Source organism: Halichoerus grypus, chromosome 1, assembly GCF_964656455.1.
Source record: "Halichoerus grypus chromosome 1, mHalGry1.hap1.1, whole genome shotgun sequence".
Lineage (NCBI taxonomy): Eukaryota > Metazoa > Chordata > Mammalia > Carnivora > Phocidae > Halichoerus > Halichoerus grypus.
Window position 1 is genome coordinate 3,541,412 of NC_135712.1, and position 18,492 is coordinate 3,559,903.

Sequence of the window (18,492 nt, forward strand, 5' to 3'; positions counted from 1 at the left end):
TTCCTCATAGAAATTACAGGCAGGATATGAAATGGGGTGCTTTTTATGATTTCTTACCTTAACTATGCTGATAGGCTTTCGGGATAAGTGGAAACTTGCATACAGCAAAAATGTCAAAATAAAAATGAAGGCTCTGTACCTGAAACACAAAACAGAGGTAGGGGATGACATAAAATAATATAAGATGCAGTAAGAATACGTTATATTTCCCTTGCCTCTGGAGACATATCCAGAAAATGTTGCCAGGGCCGATGTCCAGAGAATTTACTGCTTGTGCCCTCTTCCAGGATTTTTATGGTGTCAGGTCTCACATTTAGGTCTTTCATCCATTTTGAGTTTATTTTTGTGTATGGTGTAAGAAAGCGGTCCACTTTCATTCTTTTGCATGTGGCTGTCCAGTTTTCCCAACACCATCTGTTGAAGAGACTGTCTTTTTCTTGTTGCATATTCTTGCCTCCTTTGTTGAAGATTAGATGACCATAGAGTTGTGGGTCCATTTCTGGGTTCTCTATTCCGTTCCATTGATCTATGTGTCTATTTTGTGCCGGTACCATGCTGTTCTGATTACTACAGCTTCTGTAGTGTATCTTGAAATCTTGGATTGTGATACCTCCAGTTTTGTTTTTCTTTTTCAAGACTGCTCTGGCTATTTGGGGGGTTTTGTGGTTCCACACACATTTTAGGATTGTTTGTTCTAGTTCTGTGAAAAATGTTGTTGGTATTTTGATAGGGATTGCATTGAATCTATAGATTGCTTTGGGTAGTGTGGACATTTTAACAATATTTGTTCTCCCAATCCATGAGCATGGAATGTCTTTCCATTTCTTTGTGTCATCTTCAATTTCTTTTACCAGGGTTTTATAGTTTTCAGAGTATAGGTCTTTCACCTCTTTGGTTCAGTTTATTCCTAGATATTTTATTGGTTTTGGTACAATTGTAAATGGGATTGTTTCCTTAATTTCACTTCCTGCTGCTTCATTATTATTGTATAGAAATGCAACAGATTTCTGACTGTTAATTTTATACCCTGTGACTTTACTGAATTCATGTATCAGTTCTAGCAGTTTTTTTGGTAGAGTCTTTTCAGGTTTTCTATACAGAGTATCATGTCATCTGCAAATAGAGAGAGCTTTACTTCTTCCTTACCAATTTGGATGCCTCTTATTTCTTTTTGTTATCTGATTGCTGAGGCTAAGACTTCCAGTACTATGTAGAGTAACAGTGGTAAGAATGGACATCCTTGTCTTGTTCCTGACCTTAGGGGAAAAGCTCTCAGTTTTTCCTCATTGAGTATGATGTTTGCTGTGGGTTTTTCATATAAGGCCTTTATTATGTTGAGGTATGTTCCCTCTAGACCTACTTTGTTGAGGGTTTTTATTATGAATGGGTGTTGTACTTTGTCAAATGATTTTTCTGCGTCTACTGAAATGATCATAAGGTTTGTATATTTTCTCTTATTGATATTACATATCATGTTGATTGTTTTGAATATTGAGCCACCCTTACATCCCAGGAATAAATCCCACCTGATTGTGATACATGATTTTTCTGATATATTGTTGGACTTGGTTTGCTAATATTTTGTTGAGGACTTTCACATCTATATTCATGAGAAATATTGGTCTGAAGAGATAAAAATCCTTGAAGAGAGCACATGCAGTACTTTCTCTGACATCGACCATAGCAACATCCTTCTAGATATGTCTCCTGAGACAAGGGAAATAAAAGCAAAAATAAACTATTGGGACTTCATCAAGATAAAAAGCTTCTGCACAGCCAAGGAAACAATCAATAAAACTAAAAGACAACCTACTGAATGGGAGAAGATATTTGCAAATGACATACCTGATAAAGGGTTAGTATCCAAAATACATGAAGAACTTATACAACTCAACACCAAACAACAAACAATCCAATTTAAAAATAGGCAGAAGACATGAATAGACATTTCTCCAAAGAAGACATCCAGATGGCCAACAGACACGCGGGAAGATACTCATCATCACTCATCATCAGGGAAATGCAAATCAAAACTACAATGAGATACCACCTCATACCTGTCAGAATGTTTAAAATGAATAAGTCAGGAAATGATAGATGTTGGCGGGGATGAGGAGAAAGGGGAACCTTCCTACACTGTTGGTGGGAATGCAAACTGGGTGCAGCCACTCTGGAAAACAGTACGAAGGTTCCTCAAAAAGTTAAAAATAAAACTACCCTACCATCCAGCATTGGCACTACTGGGTATTTACACAAAAAATACAAAAACACAAATTCAAAGGGATACATGCATCCCTACATTTATAGCAGCATTATCTACAGTAGCCAAGATAATGGAAGCAGCCCAAGTATCCACAGAGAGATGAATGGATAAAGAAGAAGTGGGGTGTGTGTGTGTGTGTGTGTGTGTGTGTGTGTGTGTGTGTGTAATGGAATATTACTTAGCCCTAAAAAAGAATGAAATCTTGCCATTTGCAATGACATGGATGGATCTAGAGAGTACTATGCTAAGTGAAAAAAGTCAAAGAAAGACAAATACCATATGATCTCACTGATATGTGGAATTTAAGAAACAAAACAGATGAGCAAAGGGGAAAAAAGACAAAAAGAGAGAGAGAGACACAAACCAAGAAACTGACTCATAACTGTAGAGAACACACTGATGGTTACCAGAGGGAAAGTAGGCAGGGGGATGGGTGAACTAGGTGATGGGGATTAAGGAGGAGTGCACTTATCATGATTAAAATAAATAAATAAACTAACAAATAATACATTATAACTGTACTTTAAATAGTCTTAGGTTATGTATTATTCAGTCAGTCCTATATCAATTATTTATCCTATTTTCAACATCACCATAATACTACATTTAAAAATTTTGCCACTTTTGCTTTGTGCAACTGAAACTGTTTAAATCTTCTTAAAAAAAAAATAACCACAATCAAAGAGAAATTTGGGACACAGAAGTGAACAGAGTTCACAAAGTAAACAGAAAGAAACCATTAACTGGTTTGTAAGAGAATTAACTGCAAATTTCTTGTAAGCCTGTATCCTGGGCATTTAAGGTCCTATCTATTTTTTACTTTTAGCTTCTGTGCAACTTTTTCGAAAGATACATGCAAGGCAGGAATATAAATATCTCACTGACCTCCATGAGAAAGTCAGTGACGCAGACACGCTATGAACAAGGCTGATGACATAAGAAAGCCTGGCCTAAGGCCCTGCTGCTCTTCTTGGTTTATGCGAAAAGCAGCCCAAGAGTAAGACTGAAATGAATCAGAGACTAGAGAAAAGAAGATACTTGGGCAAGAAGAGAAAGGTTCATTCCAGCCTCAAAGTTTGAACCACTCTCTAGAAAAGTACTTCTTGGGGAAGAAAAGAGGTCATCGGGAAGAGTAGCAAGAGAGGAGAGCAGGGCCCCCCCAGGAAGGCAAGGCCGGCCCCTCGTTTCAGGAGGCACAGCCCTTAGCCCCAAAGAACCTGCCTGTTTCTGGCCTAAGAAGGCCAGTGACTTTCAGACAGAGTGCCCGCCCGAGTGGACAGTCACCCACGGCGGAGGTACGGGTGGCAGAAGGGCACAAGGCAGGGCTCCAGCTCTGCGGGGACCCTGAGCTGACCCCACCTGGGCACAGGGTTCCCTTCTGCAATCTCCACAAGGAGCATGAACAACGTTCTGGGACTGAGTCAGCCCCAGCACCTCCCAGATCAGAGTCTCAGGGAAGAATCTGGAGCCCTCGAGGATGCTACATGACACCTGTTCACAGGTGTATTATCAACCAGGAGAATGTGAATTTCATTGTCACCCAGCTAAGGATTTTGAGAGAGTGGCTCAACTTCAATGGGCCCTGGGTTCATGCTCTCTAGTCTCAAACCAGACATAAATAGAATATTCTATGTACAAATAGTTGATCCTTATTGAATGCATTAATATATTTATTAAATAGAACAAATAAGCCCAGAAATAAAGAGCTCCTCTGTGTGTCCAGATCATGTATGAAGAGCCCCAGGGGCCCTGATACATGTGCATTCCTAGATGGTAAAGTCTGTCTAGGTTATCGGGACTTAGTGGCCCACCTGGGCCTCCAGGCTCCACCTCTGGGCTGCCGTCCTCCTTCCCTGGGCCTCCACGTTCATTCCCCGGGCTGCTGCCTCCTTCCCTAACGGGCAGCTCTACACGTAGCTCTCACCAGCACAGGGCCCGGTGGGATGAAGGAGGTTCCCCTGACTGTCCCTCGCTGGGGGACGCCCCATGAGTAAAGGGGCCACAGAGGGGGCAGTACACGGTTCCAGACTGAACTGAACTTTCCTTGATGAATCAGCCTCTTTGGGGCGGGTAACTGCCTACAGGTTGGCAGGGCTCTCTGGGAGAAGCTGTCCCGCAGTCAGGGCAATGGGTGAACCTACACAGCAAACTGGAATTTTCCTGGAGACAGAACCTACGGCTCCTAAACAGGAAAACCCTATCTATTTAGCCGGTATCAGGGCCGACTCTAGTTCCCCTATTTCCAAATCTGTCCTTCCTCCCTTCCTTTTCTCATCTTGCTTACATGGGATCTTGGGGGGGGGGGGTGCGGTGAGAAGAGCCAGCAGCCCAGGCTGACTGTTCCCTTCCAGAAGGTCTGACCACAGCAGCCGTGTCAATATATACCTGTCCTGGAGACCGAGCAGACATTTTACTTCTGTGTGATTACCCGGGGTTATGGGACCAAAGTCCTACACAACCTTCCTGACTCTTTTTCCCACTTTGTAATTAATTCTATCCTCATTTTCTGTCTTCCTATATCCTTTACGAAGCAGGATTGTGGATGATATTTGTTTTCTATTATCCATTTTGCGCTGGGTTGAACCCTGTGCCCCCCAAATTCAAGTCCATCCAAAAACCTCAGAACGTGACCTTATTTGGAAATTGAGTCCTGTGGATGTAATTAGTTAAGATGAGGCCATACTGAACCCATGTATGACCTCAGATCACATGAGATCCTAAATCCAATGACTGACGTCCCTATAAAGGCCGTATGAAGATGCAGGGACAGACAGGGAAGCCGGCCAAGTGACTGCGGAGGCAGAGCCAAGATAAGGAAGGCCAAGGACCGCCAGCCACCCCAGAAGCTGGAAGAGGCAGGAGGGATCCTTCTCTGGAGCCTTCAGAGACGCGCAGCCCCGCCGATGCCTGGGTCTCTAACTTCCAGCTTCTATCGTGTGGGCGGCTGTTACAGCAGCCTCAGGACACGAATGCAAGCCAACACTTGTATTTTTGTTCGGTGTCACATTTAGGCTTGGAAACATTAAACATGTACAATTACAGGTGAGCTACTGAACCCTTTCACTCCTCGGCGTGCCGCTTACTCTGTGGTTATGTCTGGCGGTAGCCTTGGTCGCATCTACAAGCACGACAAGACCAGCGCTGGGGTTAGCGCGAAGTTTCTAGCAAGACAAAAGCGCATCTCGGCAATGCCAGCCCAGGATAGGTGTGCACCTGCAGGGTCTCCTTAGACATGTTCTTCAACCTCGCACGTGCCCCCAGATGAACAGCAACCTGCTTCAACCTGAGCGATGCAGGGCACAGTATCTGTTTCCTCGCTGGGGTGTTATTTATTGGAGTCATATGCAAATGAGGAGAAACAAATGCTTTAGATGAGAGTAACTGGGCACTAGGATCTGGCATACAAATTAGTCCAAAGACATCCTTAATTTGGGAACAAGGAAACCACACACAGCTATGATGTGAGTCCTTCCCGGAGCATCCTAAAGCAGAGACAGGATGTCGGTGACGTTGGCACTGACCACCTGATTAAGGGGCTCTCTGCCCCTGTCCGCCCCTCAGGGAAGCGACACTTTTTCCCCTGTGTAATTAATAGGCAGTCTGTGGGGACATACGTGGAGCCGACACGGCTATCCTGTCCTCCAGTCTCCCCCAGTGTGTGCTCCTGATGGTCACGACACGGAGGCGGGCCAGGCGGGCCCTGTGGCTCTACTCAGCAGCAGGGATCCCCGGGGGGGGGGCTTCCTTTCTCCCCCTTGTGCACACACTTATTTACAGCAGTGCGTGCTCACGAGGTTATTTTATTCAACGGGCTAATCCATCACTAGTATCATTTGTTTTAAATCTCAAGTCACTCCAGACTTAGCCAGTGAGAGCCCCTTCATTTTCAAGCACCTCCTCATTTTCTGGTACCAAATATTCCCGGCTCATCTTACTTTGCCTGCTGCCCCAGCCCTGACATCGGCCCAGTCTCCAAGGCAGCCCGGCTCCCTCCATGGGAGACGGCACATAGAGACCAAGATCCGGCAGCGTGGTGCTCACCGCCACGGAGTGTTGCTGTTCCCACGGGCTCTGAGCGGGCAGGGGGTAGGGCACGTGACCCACATGCAACACACACAACCCACACACAGACAGCATACAACACACACACGCACACAACACACACCACACCACATACACACCACACACACCACACACACCACACGCACACCATAGACACACACCACACACACCACACGCAACACACACATCACACACACAAACACACCACACCACATATACACCACACATCACACACATCACACGCAACACACACACACACACACATCACACACATCACACACACACCATAGACACACACCACACACACCACACGCAACACACACACACACACACACACACACACACACACATCAAACACACGAGCAGAACCATATGTACCTATTTCTCCAGCGCTTCCTGATAACGTTATTTCCAAGCTAACACACCTGACCCATTCAAGCCCCTCCCGCACCCACGTTCGTAGCTCCTTCACCCAGCAGTGAGAAGTTACCTCCCTTCTGTGGTGTTCCTGACAAAAGAGCGTTAACTGAATCTAATCAAGAGGAAATACTAACTAGACACCCAAAACAAGGGGCAGTCTACAAAATAAATGGCTGGTACTCTTAAAAAATGTCAAGGTCATGAAGGACAAAGGAAGGCCAAGAGGCAGTTTCGGATTAAAGGAGACTAAACTCACAGGACAACTGAAGACAACATGTGATTCTGGATGGGGTCCTGGATCAGGGGACACTGGACAAGACATTAGGCGACATCTGATATAACTTCTGGATATGGACTGTGGATTAGATCATGGTATTACATCATGTTATATTTCTTGATTCTGACCTTCAGGCACAGTTACAGGAGAATGCCTTATTCATAGGAAATACACTAACCTATTTAGAAATAAAAGGGCATAATGCCCATAACTGACTCTCAAATGATTCAGAAAAAAAAGTGTGTGTGTGTGTGTGTGTGTGTGTGTGTGCTGTGTGTGTGTGTGTGCGTGTGTGTGTACACACACGCACACACACAGAGGGTGGAGGGAGAAACAAATGAGGCAGAATGTGAAGGTGTGTCTGCTAGCTGAGCCCTGGCCCCCAGCTGGACCAGCTGCATTCAATAGTCCCTCTACCCTAGGTTTACTCTACTCAAGACTCAACATCCCAGGAGAGAGACCCGTAGCCCACCCAGGGTCCTAGTCTGCTTCCTGGGGGATGTGGGCTAAGGAGAAAGGTCATGGTAACAGGGCCTCCGGAGCCACTGATGGCCGCCATAATGAACCCCAAAGTCCTGAGACTTACCCGCCTACTGAGATAGGGAAACTAAAGGAACCCCATAAAAAAACTGTTTTTCTCACTCTTTTTCCTGCGTCTATTTTTGCGAGGACCTACATCCCTGCCTTACATGTCTATGTCCTCCTTGTAACTATGTCCTCCTTGTAAATGTCAAGGAGTTAATGATTTCTTTGGAGTCTTCCAGCACAACAGATAACATCTAAGGAGTGACTGGGCGGAGTCGTCATGAACTTTTCCAAGACCACAGACTCACCAAGACCCCTGGCTCCAGGGCATAAGTGACTTTTGGAGGACAGCTGAACACTCGTCTTTGTTCCTGGATCACTGAGGAGATGTGGGCGCCAGACCATCATCAATAAAAACCCCAGGCCCCAAGCAAATATGAGACTTACTCTTCTTTCCTTTCTGAGTCTCCCAAACGCTCTGTCTGGATCCACACTCTCTCAGTATCTTTAACAGACTCTGTTCTTACTTCCTCTCAATTCATGTCTGATTTCTATCCTGCATGAAGCCGAGGGCCTTCTTGGCTGGTCCCGTGGGGCCCTCCTCTGGGTCACCTCCACGCAGCCAGCCTGCATCAGTCCCACAACTGCACAAAAAGGACGGAAGTCAGGTCCCCAAAGGAAATCAAGATGTTGTTAGGAAGGGCAAGGCCTGCTGGGAAAAAGATATAAAGCCCTTCAAAGGAATGTTAAAGCCAACAGGGAAGGAAGCTGGGATCCAGAAAGTAAAGGTCAAAGAGCAAGTCTGAGGCAGAGATGGAACACATACTCTATATCCTTGCTACCCAGAGTGTGGTCTGTGGATTCAGGGCACTGCATGCCCTGGGAAATGCAGACTCTCAGGCCCCACCCCACACCTCCTGAGTAAGCATTTGCATTTTAACAAGTTCTGGGGGGGGGATGCACATGTGTACTAAAGTGTGAGACGCCCTGCCCCACCAGTGCCTCAACCAAAGAAAGAAAGAAAGAAAGAAAGGATTTGTGACATACAGGAATTCCAGGGAGTTCTTTGTGATATTCTTACAATTTTCTTCTGTGATTTTGAAAATTGTATCAAAATAAAGTTACAAAACAGACAAGGAAACTGAAGGTCAGCACCCACTAGATGGAAAGATAAGTGTCTAAAGCTTGTGGCCAGGTTACTGCTAGACCTGAAATGACAAGGGAACTGCTCTGGAAGGGAGGCAGAGGTCTGCGGTCACACCTGAGGCCCTGTGGGTGCCCACCAACCAGCAGGGGCCTGAGAAACAAATAAGGGTGTCACAGCTACAAGTGGGTTGTCATGGCAGAGATGAAGGGATCCAGAATATGCCACTATGACGTAGAAACGATTTTGAGTGGGAGGCATTTGAGTTCCTGAAATTTCTCATCTGCCTAAAAGCACAGCCACCTAGAAGAACTCAAGTGTCATAAACCCCTCCCTAGGGGTAACCAGGGGAGAGGACTCTTCTTACTGGAAATGAGAAGTATCCCCAGCACACCTAAACGGAGGCTGCCACAGCACTATCTTATCTCCCATCTATTCCCAGAAGGGCCCATTTAACCTTTCCAAAGTCATTTGTTTTTCCATACATGCCCTTCTCCTCCTCCTTTTCCCTTATTAAGATGGCATATAAGACCTCTGAATCACATTTTTCAGCAACCTCCCCTACATACGTGATCACATCTGTTTTTTTGTAGTTTAATTCGCATGCCCCTAAGGAAAGAGCCTAAGAGGATAGAGGAAAACTTATTCCTTCCCAATAGAGATCAACAGGGAAGAGGAACTTTTAAGAGGGTGGGTTCGAGGATGGAGAAGCTGGTTCTAGACCCTGCCCTCGCCCTCTTCTTCCTCTAAGGAGGGTGGGAGTTCTGAACCCACGATGAGAAGGGCTGTCAGAGCATGCGAGGTGAGGTTGCTCTCAGAACAGGAAGCAGTGTTCTGGTCTGCATCTAACTTGTTTAGATTTTATTTTCTCTCAGCAAGTTCTGCCCCAGCTAAGCCACTCACTGGGCTCAGGGTTCATATACTTATCTCCCCCACAGCCATTTTATAATCCTTCCAGTAGCCAGTGGTCGTTTTTCTGGGGACACTGTGATTATTATAGAAACTACTGAAGACCAAAGACAGAGGACAACTTAGCAACGTTCCCGGTCACAGCTGCCACCACTGATAAGCCATTCAACAGTCACACAGGGAGGCCAGGCATCCGCGTGCATGTTATATAATGACATCGGGCGCGCGAGGGCCCACACGTCCACGCAGCACCAGGCCACAGGACTGACGAGCCAACACTCACCACTGATCCCGGGAGAATGAGATGATGAAGCGAATGCCGGGGGGGAGTGGAGCCATTTACACCGCACAGACCACGGAGCTCTGGTCACAAGAGAAGATGCTTCATGCAGAGGTGATCAACCCTGGCTCCAAGTATTTCTCTCTGGCCCCTGCAGCTCCGCGGACTGGAAGGTGCGTCGAGGTGTCCTGCTGGGTCTCGCTTGCCCTCTTCCTTCGGGCAGAGGCTCGGCTCTCTACAAGGAGAATGAGGAATGGAAAAGTCAGGTGTCCCAACAGAACGCTGTGGGAGTCCCTGGCAGAAGTGACATGCGGTGCGGGTGTCAGCCAACCCAGACCAAAGCGGGGCTTCCAGCGCAACAGGGAACTGCCCCCCATGACAGCTACTGGGTAGAGGCAGAGCGTCGACCCTCGGGATGGCTTGCTCAGCAATCACAGACATGAATTTCACATGGTGTTCTGATGATGAATAGACAGACCCAGAGTCCCTCTCCATCTGGGAGACATCTACAGATCATCCCATTCACTCTTAACCACAATACTCTACGGAACTAATATTAATATTCATGTGAAACCAGTAATGTGCCCAGTGGTTACACCATGTGCTCAATCACCAGAGCATGCCAGGGAACGGGACACTCTCGACTCCACCCGCGGTGGACCAGGCCACGCTGAACCACACTAGCAGAGAGGCACACAGGCCTGGGCAAGACGGCAGGTCAGCAAGCCCATCATTTCACTGTGGCCTTGCACCTGAACTGAAATGCATCTCCCGCTGCGGGGAGGTGCCTGACTGTGTTTCTGCCTCCTGATACCTCATGTCCTGTGTCCCTCAGAGGTCGTGGAAAATGAGCCCGTTCCGAAGTCAGGGCCGAAGGCAGAGCAAGACAGGAAGGAATGGGCAGGGAGGCCTGGGCTCCTGTCCCAAAGCCAACCTCAAGTCTATCCTCTGTGCTTGGCAACATGGAATCTTTTGGACCAATGTATTAGATAACACGGGACCCGGTGCACGCAGGAGCATGGCTCGTGCTGTCTTAGTACTTACTGAAAATTCACCGGTTATATGATGTTTTTTTTAAAAAAGCTACTTTTGAGTAAACATTCATCTCAATTTAAAGCTGCTGAAATTTATTTAATGTCTTCAAAGAACTTCTTTGGGGTTACAGACAAGCAAAGCAAATAGCTCTGTTGGAAGGCTCCAGCTAAATTCCTAAGAGCCTGGGCACCCCCCCTTCATTCTAGCCCTCCCCCCTCCACACACTGCGCCTTCTTCAAGGATCTCCCTGCATGCTTTTAGCAAAAAAGTCAAAATCCTTGGGGCGTTTCATCCCAGGACCCCTGACCCTGACCCCTCCATCTCTCTCAGGGAGGCGTGTGCGCCCCAGCCAGAACTAGACCTTTGCTTCGGCCAGCCAGCCAGCCTGCTGCCCGCCCCCCCCCCCCCGCAACTGCCGCAGCTGACCTCAGGCACCTACATTTTAGGGTTCTTAGGAAGAGGAAAGGAGATCATCCATGGAAAGCCCTTAGCACCAGGGCCTGGTGGGTAGAAGCAGCTCTGTAAATAGCAGCTAGAGAGGGAGCCCGGGCTGCAGGCGGCTGCCCCATTCCCGTGACTTAGGTTCAAACTCAGCACAGAGCAAGGGCTCCAGAGATGTGTTAAACCAATCCCCGCAAATGTTTCAAAGATGTTTCTGCTCAAAATCTAGATTTAAAGAATATTTTACTAAAACTCCGCTCAAAATGAGTGGGGTCCTGTTTGGGTCTCCATATACTTTGAGAAACAATTTTGTGATGGTGACTTCAGAGTAAAGGATTTGATTTAAGTTTTTCGGTGTCTGAAAATGGGTGGTCGGAGTCCACTTTCTTCCTCAGTCCACTAGGTGTGGCTTGTCTAGGAATATTCTATTGCCATCTGAATCAATCAATCAACCAACCTCAATTCTGGTAAAACCTGTAATTTAACAAAAAAATCCAGAAGGCCCTGGAAATCAGCAGGGAAGACAATCTCAATTTCTTTTTTAAAACAATTGCAGGGGCTTCCCCTGTGAAATGGGTGAAAGCAAGTGCTATAATTCTCAGAGAAGTGCAGTTAAGCTGCATAAAGGTAGTGATTTTACACGTGGGATGTTAAGAGCTCAATTTAATGAGGCTCCTTCCTCCAGAACCCGGGCAGTGACCCCCGAGAAGCACCGACTGAATCGCATGGAGAGCCCGCCAAGCCCTGTGAGGTCTGCCGTGAGGCACGGCACTCCCTTCTGATGAGAACAGGCAGCTTGCCCGGTGGGCCGGACACTGGGCAAATTCAGGTCAACATTCTCTCAGCCCCGTCCTCCCTCTCTTCCTCCGGCTTGTCCCGTGTCCTCTGGAGAGCACAGGGGAACGAGGCGGGGCACCTGCTTGCCACCCTGTGTTGGGTGTACAGCCCAATTACATAAAAAGCATACTTTTTTCCCTAGTCGCTCTTTATAGGGGCTTCTGGGACTCACCGATCCAGGAGAGAAGTCACACCATCCAGTGTCATTCTACCATCAGACAGGGACTTCAGCTCCCTCCCTCCTCCCAGAGCAGCTCAGTCAAAATCGTAACAGGCACGTTTTCATACCCATCTTCTGAAAGAGCCCCAGCCAGGCAACGAGAAGAGGAATGACCCGAGACAAACACACACTCCCAAGCCGCGCCCTCGGGCCGCCCGCGGGTGACCCACCACCCAGAGCAGCTCCCTGCACTCTTCCAACAAGAGTAAGACTGAAAGAAAGTCTTGGCACGAGTAACACTGAAAGGGTCTTCCCAGAATGGAACGCTGCTGTAAATCATCTCAGCAGCCCTGTGCAGATTTTAAATGATCTACTTAAAGACAGAGTTTCTAAAGTGGATCTTATTTTAAGGCAAAGTTGGCTGGGAGGTGCATGTCCCCCCAAAAAGTTATTTCTTTTTCCTGGAAAGACAGAGGAGAGAATGGGGTAGGGAGAGAATGAATACAACCTCCTTTTGAGAGAAAACACTCTCTATGGTTTGTACTTTAAAGGCTCTATTCCATATTAAACATTACTGACAGTGGCCACTATCTCTTTCCTGTGGTTTAAACACAAAAAGGACTCCTCGATCTGCACCACTGCCCTCTCCCCCACCAACACACTGAACGCCAAAGGGGATGCACAAAATAGAACCTGCGGATGGGGGTCCAAGACTACATGGTGAGACACTTAAGGTCTGGAGTCTTGACCTACAGGGAGACCAAGGAAGGAGCCTAGGAGAAAAATCTAACACACGTACCAACTCAAACAACTTCCCACAATTTCTGGTCCTAAGGCGGGAGGCACCTTCCCAGCAGCCAGCTGCCAGCTGCCAGCTCCCAGCCCCAGGAGACGGAAGGAGAGGCAGGCTTTGGAATTCCACCTTTAGAAATGCAAACCTGGGGGCTGGGAAAAGGAGCTTTCCGGTGTCCTCCGTTCAAATGCAAATCCGGACGGTCCCGCGGGTCACCGGGTCACCAGGAGCGGCCGGGAGGCTGCTAGGGCGGGGAGCGCCGGAAGGTGGGGGAAAGAGGAAGAAAGAGCCGGATGGTTGGAGGTCGGCAGGTGGGGCGCTTTCCGATCGATCCACAAGGATGCTGTCGCTCGTGCTGGCCGGGAGGCTCACGAGCTCCGGGGAGCCACCTGAGCAACAAACAGCCCAGAGGCCCAGAGCGCCAGCGCCCCGAGCCTCCGGACGGCTTTCAGCGCCGGCTCCTCCCCGGCGGCCGGTCCCCGGGGAAGGCGGACTCGGCGGCACGCCCACGTCCCCGGCGCGCGGCGGCCAATGCGCGGGGCTCCTCCCGCGGGCTCCCCGGACCCCCGCTGTCACCGCGGCCGGGGCCGGGTGGGGAGGGGCGCCCGCAGGACCGCTCAGCTCGCCCCTGATTCCACTCGCCCGGGGTCCCCGCGCCGCGCCGGGCCCTCCCGAGGCAAGGCAGGAGTCGAGAGTCCCCGGCCCAGGCCCAGGCCAAGCACAAAGGCCGGCGGCGCGGGGGACGCCGGAGCGCAGGGACCCGCCCGCCGCGGCAGGTGCTGCGCCGCCGCAAAGCTCGAGGCCGGCGGCCCGGCGGGTGCAGGCGCTGCGGAGCGTCCCCGCGTCGCTCTCCCCGCCCCGTCCCTGTCCCCGCGCCTCACCTGCGCCGCGGCCCGAGCCGGCCGCCGCGGGCGCTTCCTGCTCGCGACTTCCTGGGGCGGCGCGCGGTGGCCCCGCCGGCCCCGCCGCCCCTTTCACTTTCCTGCGGCCGGCGGGGCGCCGGGGCCGGGGCGGCGGCTGGCCGCTCGGCCCTCCCCCTCCGGCTCATCCCCCTCCTCCGACCCTCCCCGCCCTCCCCCGATCCTCGCCCGGCCCCGGGGCGCGCCCAGGGTCCCAAACAGCCCCGGGGGGGGGGGGGAGGGCCCACGCGAGTGGCGTTGCCCGCCCGCCGGCTGCAGGGGCCCCCAGGCCGCCCCCCACCCCCCGGGGCCCAGCTCGGGATTTTGGCGGCCGGCTCGTGTTCTTGCACCTGCCGGCGGGCTCCCGGTCAATCACTGGCTTGTTCTCCACTGGCCAACGGAGCTCCCCCTGGGCCCTTAGTCCTCAAGGTGGGTCTGACCCACAAGCAGTAAAGCGACGCGCCGCCTGGAAGGCCCAGCGCTAAAGAGGGTGTGCCTTGGTCTACTTGCTTTTCTTCCCACTGCCCCTTCTCAACGGTCAGAATCATAAAACTAGCATTCTACTGAGTGGAAAGGGGCCCACGGATAAGCTCTATTGAGCCTTTAATCACACCTGTGTGTGCATGACACGGAGCTCAGACGGTTAGGCTGGAGAAGGCCAGTCTGGCTCCAGTCACCTGCGTCCATGGCACCTCGCTGGTGCCCTCACAGACAGTTCCCATTACATCCCAGAACAGTTGTTCTCTGAATCCCACTCTCACTTAGGGCCCATTCTGACCTTGGGCAGCCCCCAGAAGGGCCCGATGATATTCCTACAGGCACCCACAGCACACACAGAGCATCCTAACTGGGCCCAGGCGCCCGGGTCCCAGAACTGAACCTCCCAGGAAGAGCAAACTGAAGCAGAAAACACATTTTGCAGATGAAATTCCAGGAAGGAGGCTGCCCCTGGTTATAAAAAACAAAACAAAACAACAACAACAAGAAAAACAATGCTTATGGCTAAAAGCAATCCAAGGCCTCACTGTAAATGCCCAGAGGTCTGTCGGGACAGTGGTCTGGGCACACAGCCTGCCCCGCCCAACATCTCCCTCAGCCCAGTCTGGAGAAGGTTTCCTCCTCCCCTGCCAGGCCTCACGGTTTCCCCTGCAGCCTGTTCTGTTTCTAGAACACTCTGCTATCCTTTTCTGTTCACTGAGTTGTGTAGAATACACCACTTCTCTGGCTTTTTTTCTTTTTTTGTGAGAGTGTGCGTGGGGCTGGGGGGTGGGGAGGTAAGGGGGGTGGGGCAGAGGGAGAGAGAATTCTAAGCAGACTCCCCACTGAATGCCCAGCCAGATGCTATGCGGGGCTCTATCCCAGGACCCTGAGATCATGACCTGAGCCGAAATCAAGAGTCAGACACTTAACCCACTGAGCCATGCAAATGTCCCCTTTGGCTTTTGAGAAGCGTTCTCCATGCAGAAAGGAAACCTGCCAGCCTCCGGGGGCCCCAAGGTTTCAGCCACAGGACACCTGCTGGGCCCCCTCCTCGGGCAAGTGAGATGGCCCCAGGCCAATCAACTTCTTTCTCCCTTGGGCCAGTTCTTTCTCCCTTTCCTTACTATCTGTTCTTGGTGATCCCCAAATGAGCCCCGTCCGGCTCCCATCTCTCCCCAAACCACCCCTCCTCTGGCGCTCCCATGGGTTCTACTCAGGGCTCCTGCTCTCTCACTAAAAGTGTGTACTAGCCCCCCACTTCACCACTCTCCCTCAGACACCCACTCACTGCCTCAAATTGCCCTCCTAAAGCAGCTGGGATCCTGTCATTCCTGATGAAACCCCTCACGGTGGTTGTCCCACAGGAACAAGACCTGGTCCCTTAGTAGCCGGATGAGGCCTGCCCCCACTCTTGCGGCTTCCTGCCCCAGCTTCGGGACAGTGCTGTCGCCTCCAGGAAGTGTGCTTTCTCACACAGTGACGCCCACCCCACCTCAGCCTTTCCTCCTGGGCTCAAGTATTTCTGTCCTCTCAGGCGGCCTGCTCTGCATTTCCTGGGGGCAGCTGAAACCAGTTTATCCTGACTTATCATAGTGACTTGGTACTAGTTATTTCTAAATGTAGTTGGGGAGATACTCAGGGTCATGCCCTGACTCAGAAGGCCGCAGTCCTTGTACGCAAGCTTTCTCAGAGGAAGTATTTGTATGGCACACTGTGGAAAACCAGAGGGGCCCAGGATGGTCTATAGCATATTTGCTGAAAATATTCAGTCTTTTAATTTCAAAAAGATTAAAATATTAATCTTTTATAAAATATTAATCTTTTATATGATTATAAGAAACACCAAAAAAATGTAGTAGGGGAGATAATAAATTTGTATAAAACTTCCAAATAAAACAGTTCACACTTTGAAATGAGAACCTGCGACTGCTTCGATGAACATTCCAGGTTTTATGGTTAAGTTGGCTGCATGCAAGCTCAGGGCAGAGGGAACAGCTGGGACATCACCACTGAGACACTTTCTCTGTGCAACTAAGTAACTTTTTAGAAATTTTTAAAAAATATTTTGTTAATTTATTTGAGAGAGAGTGGGGGGGCAGAGGGAGAAGGAGAGAGGAAATCTCAAGCAGACTCCCCTCTGAGCGCAGAGCCCAATGCAGGGGGCTCAATCTCATGACCCTGAGATCATGACCTGAGCCGAAATCAAGACTCGGTCACTTAACTGACTGAGCCACCCAGGTGCCGTAGGTAACTTTAAAGCTATTTTTTACAATCACAAGTTTTACAACAGTTGAAATGATAAAGAATCTAACAGCTCTTCCTTTTCTTTCATTGACATGTAATATGGAGATTTCTTGTGAGAATAGAGTGAATTCCAATCCAGCTGACCTTTTCCAATCCAGTGTTTCAAAGTCATGACAAGGTGTGCTAGGCCCTAGGTGGTGTGCCCTCAGGCTAACACCGATTGAGCCCAGGGCCGGGGTTCCAGATGGGTGAACCCAGTGGGGCCAGACATGGGGCTGTCAGCTGAACACACCTGCCCTGGGTGGGCCTCTGCTTTAACCCAAAACGTCCATGCTTGCTTTAACTTTGTTTTGACATTATTTCAGTAAAAGAGGAACAGACCAAATGAGAGGCACGTTCGTTCTTACCCAACAGGTGTTTACTGCCGATAGGGGCCAGCCCTGTGCCACTGAGGCCTCAGAGTCAACAAGGGGCCTTGACTTTGAAAAGTTCATAGAGCCAAAGCCGTGTGGCAAGAATAGGCCAGTCCCCTCAAAGGGAGACTCATGTGAGCGTGAGGAAGGGGCTTATATTCATGTCTCAGGGCTGCCGTGACAAAGTACCTCAAACTGGGTAGCTTCAAACCGCAATTCATGGTCTCACAGTTATGGAGGCCAGGAGTCTGAGATCAAGGTGTTGGCCGGGCTGTGCTCCCTCTGAAGTCTCCACGGAAGAATCTGTTTCAGGCCCTTCTCTTAGGTTCTGGTGTTGCTGGCCATCCTTGGTGTTTTCTTTTTTTTTTTTAAAGATTTTATTTATTTATTTGACAGAGAGATAGACAGAAGAGCACAAGCAGAGGGAGTGGCAGAGGGAGAGGGAGAAGTAGGCTCTGCACTGAGCAGGGAACCCGATGCGGGACTCGATCCCAGGACCCTGAGATCATGACCTGAGCCGAAGGCAGACGCTCAACCATCTGAGCCACCCAGGCGCCCCATCCTTGGTGTTTTCTTAGCGTGTAGATGCATGGCTCCGATCTGCCATCACACTGCATCTCCCACGTGTCTGTGCTCACTTCCCTCCATGTGTCTGTGTCTCTGTGTCTCCCCTCTTACAAGGACACTGGTCATATTGGATTTGGGGCACACCCTACTCCAATAGGACCTTGGCTTTACATCTGCAACCACCCTATTTCCAAATAAGGTCACATTCTGTGGTACCGGGAAGGACAAGAATTTGGGGGGGGGGCACCAGACTGGCACAGGGCCACTACAGAGGTCAAGCAGGGCACAGGGGGTAGGGAGGTCAGTGTGGGAATGCACCCTCGGGCTAGCAACATCAGGAGGCTGCTAGCATGCTGCGCCAGGGAAGTGAGCAGCTCCTAGGACTCAGGGAGCTGAGGCTGCGGCCAGAGCTGGGGACAGGCCGGGGATTGGGGGGGGATGTAGCTGCTGTCAGGCGGTGGCCCCATGTGGGAGGAACAGGGAGTGAACAGTCCTACCTCCCAAGTCACACTCCCCCACTGACCCAAGCCAAGAGGGAGGAAGAGGCAAGGGAGTCCCACTGCCACAAAGCAGCTCCAGGAGGCAAAGACAGATGTGATTTCCATCCCCCTCCCCCCAGAGAGAGCATCCGGTTAGGGAATAGGTCACACAGGTAACCAGCGATCACAACACGGTTACACGTTACAGCAGCGAACACACAGGGTGCAAAGGAGGGTCACCTGATCTAGACTAGCCGGAGGTAA

General features: G+C 50.0%; 1 protein-coding gene across 1 annotated transcript in view; it reads right to left on the reverse strand.

Moving 5' to 3' along the window:
- The window catches only part of SLC37A1 (solute carrier family 37 member 1), a 61,188-nt gene extending 47,551 nt beyond the window's left edge, over window positions 1-13,637 (reverse strand). The window contains exons 1-3 of the mRNA XM_036094366.2: window positions 13,292-13,637; window positions 9,884-10,115; window positions 58-139 (exon numbers count right to left, since the gene is read on the reverse strand). Coding sequence (XP_035950259.2) covers window positions 58-139; window positions 9,884-9,939 — 138 coding nt within the window. The 5' untranslated portion in view covers window positions 9,940-10,115; window positions 13,292-13,637. The remainder of the gene's footprint in view (window positions 1-57; window positions 140-9,883; window positions 10,116-13,291) is intronic.
- Window positions 13,638-18,492: the final 4,855 nt, after the last annotated feature.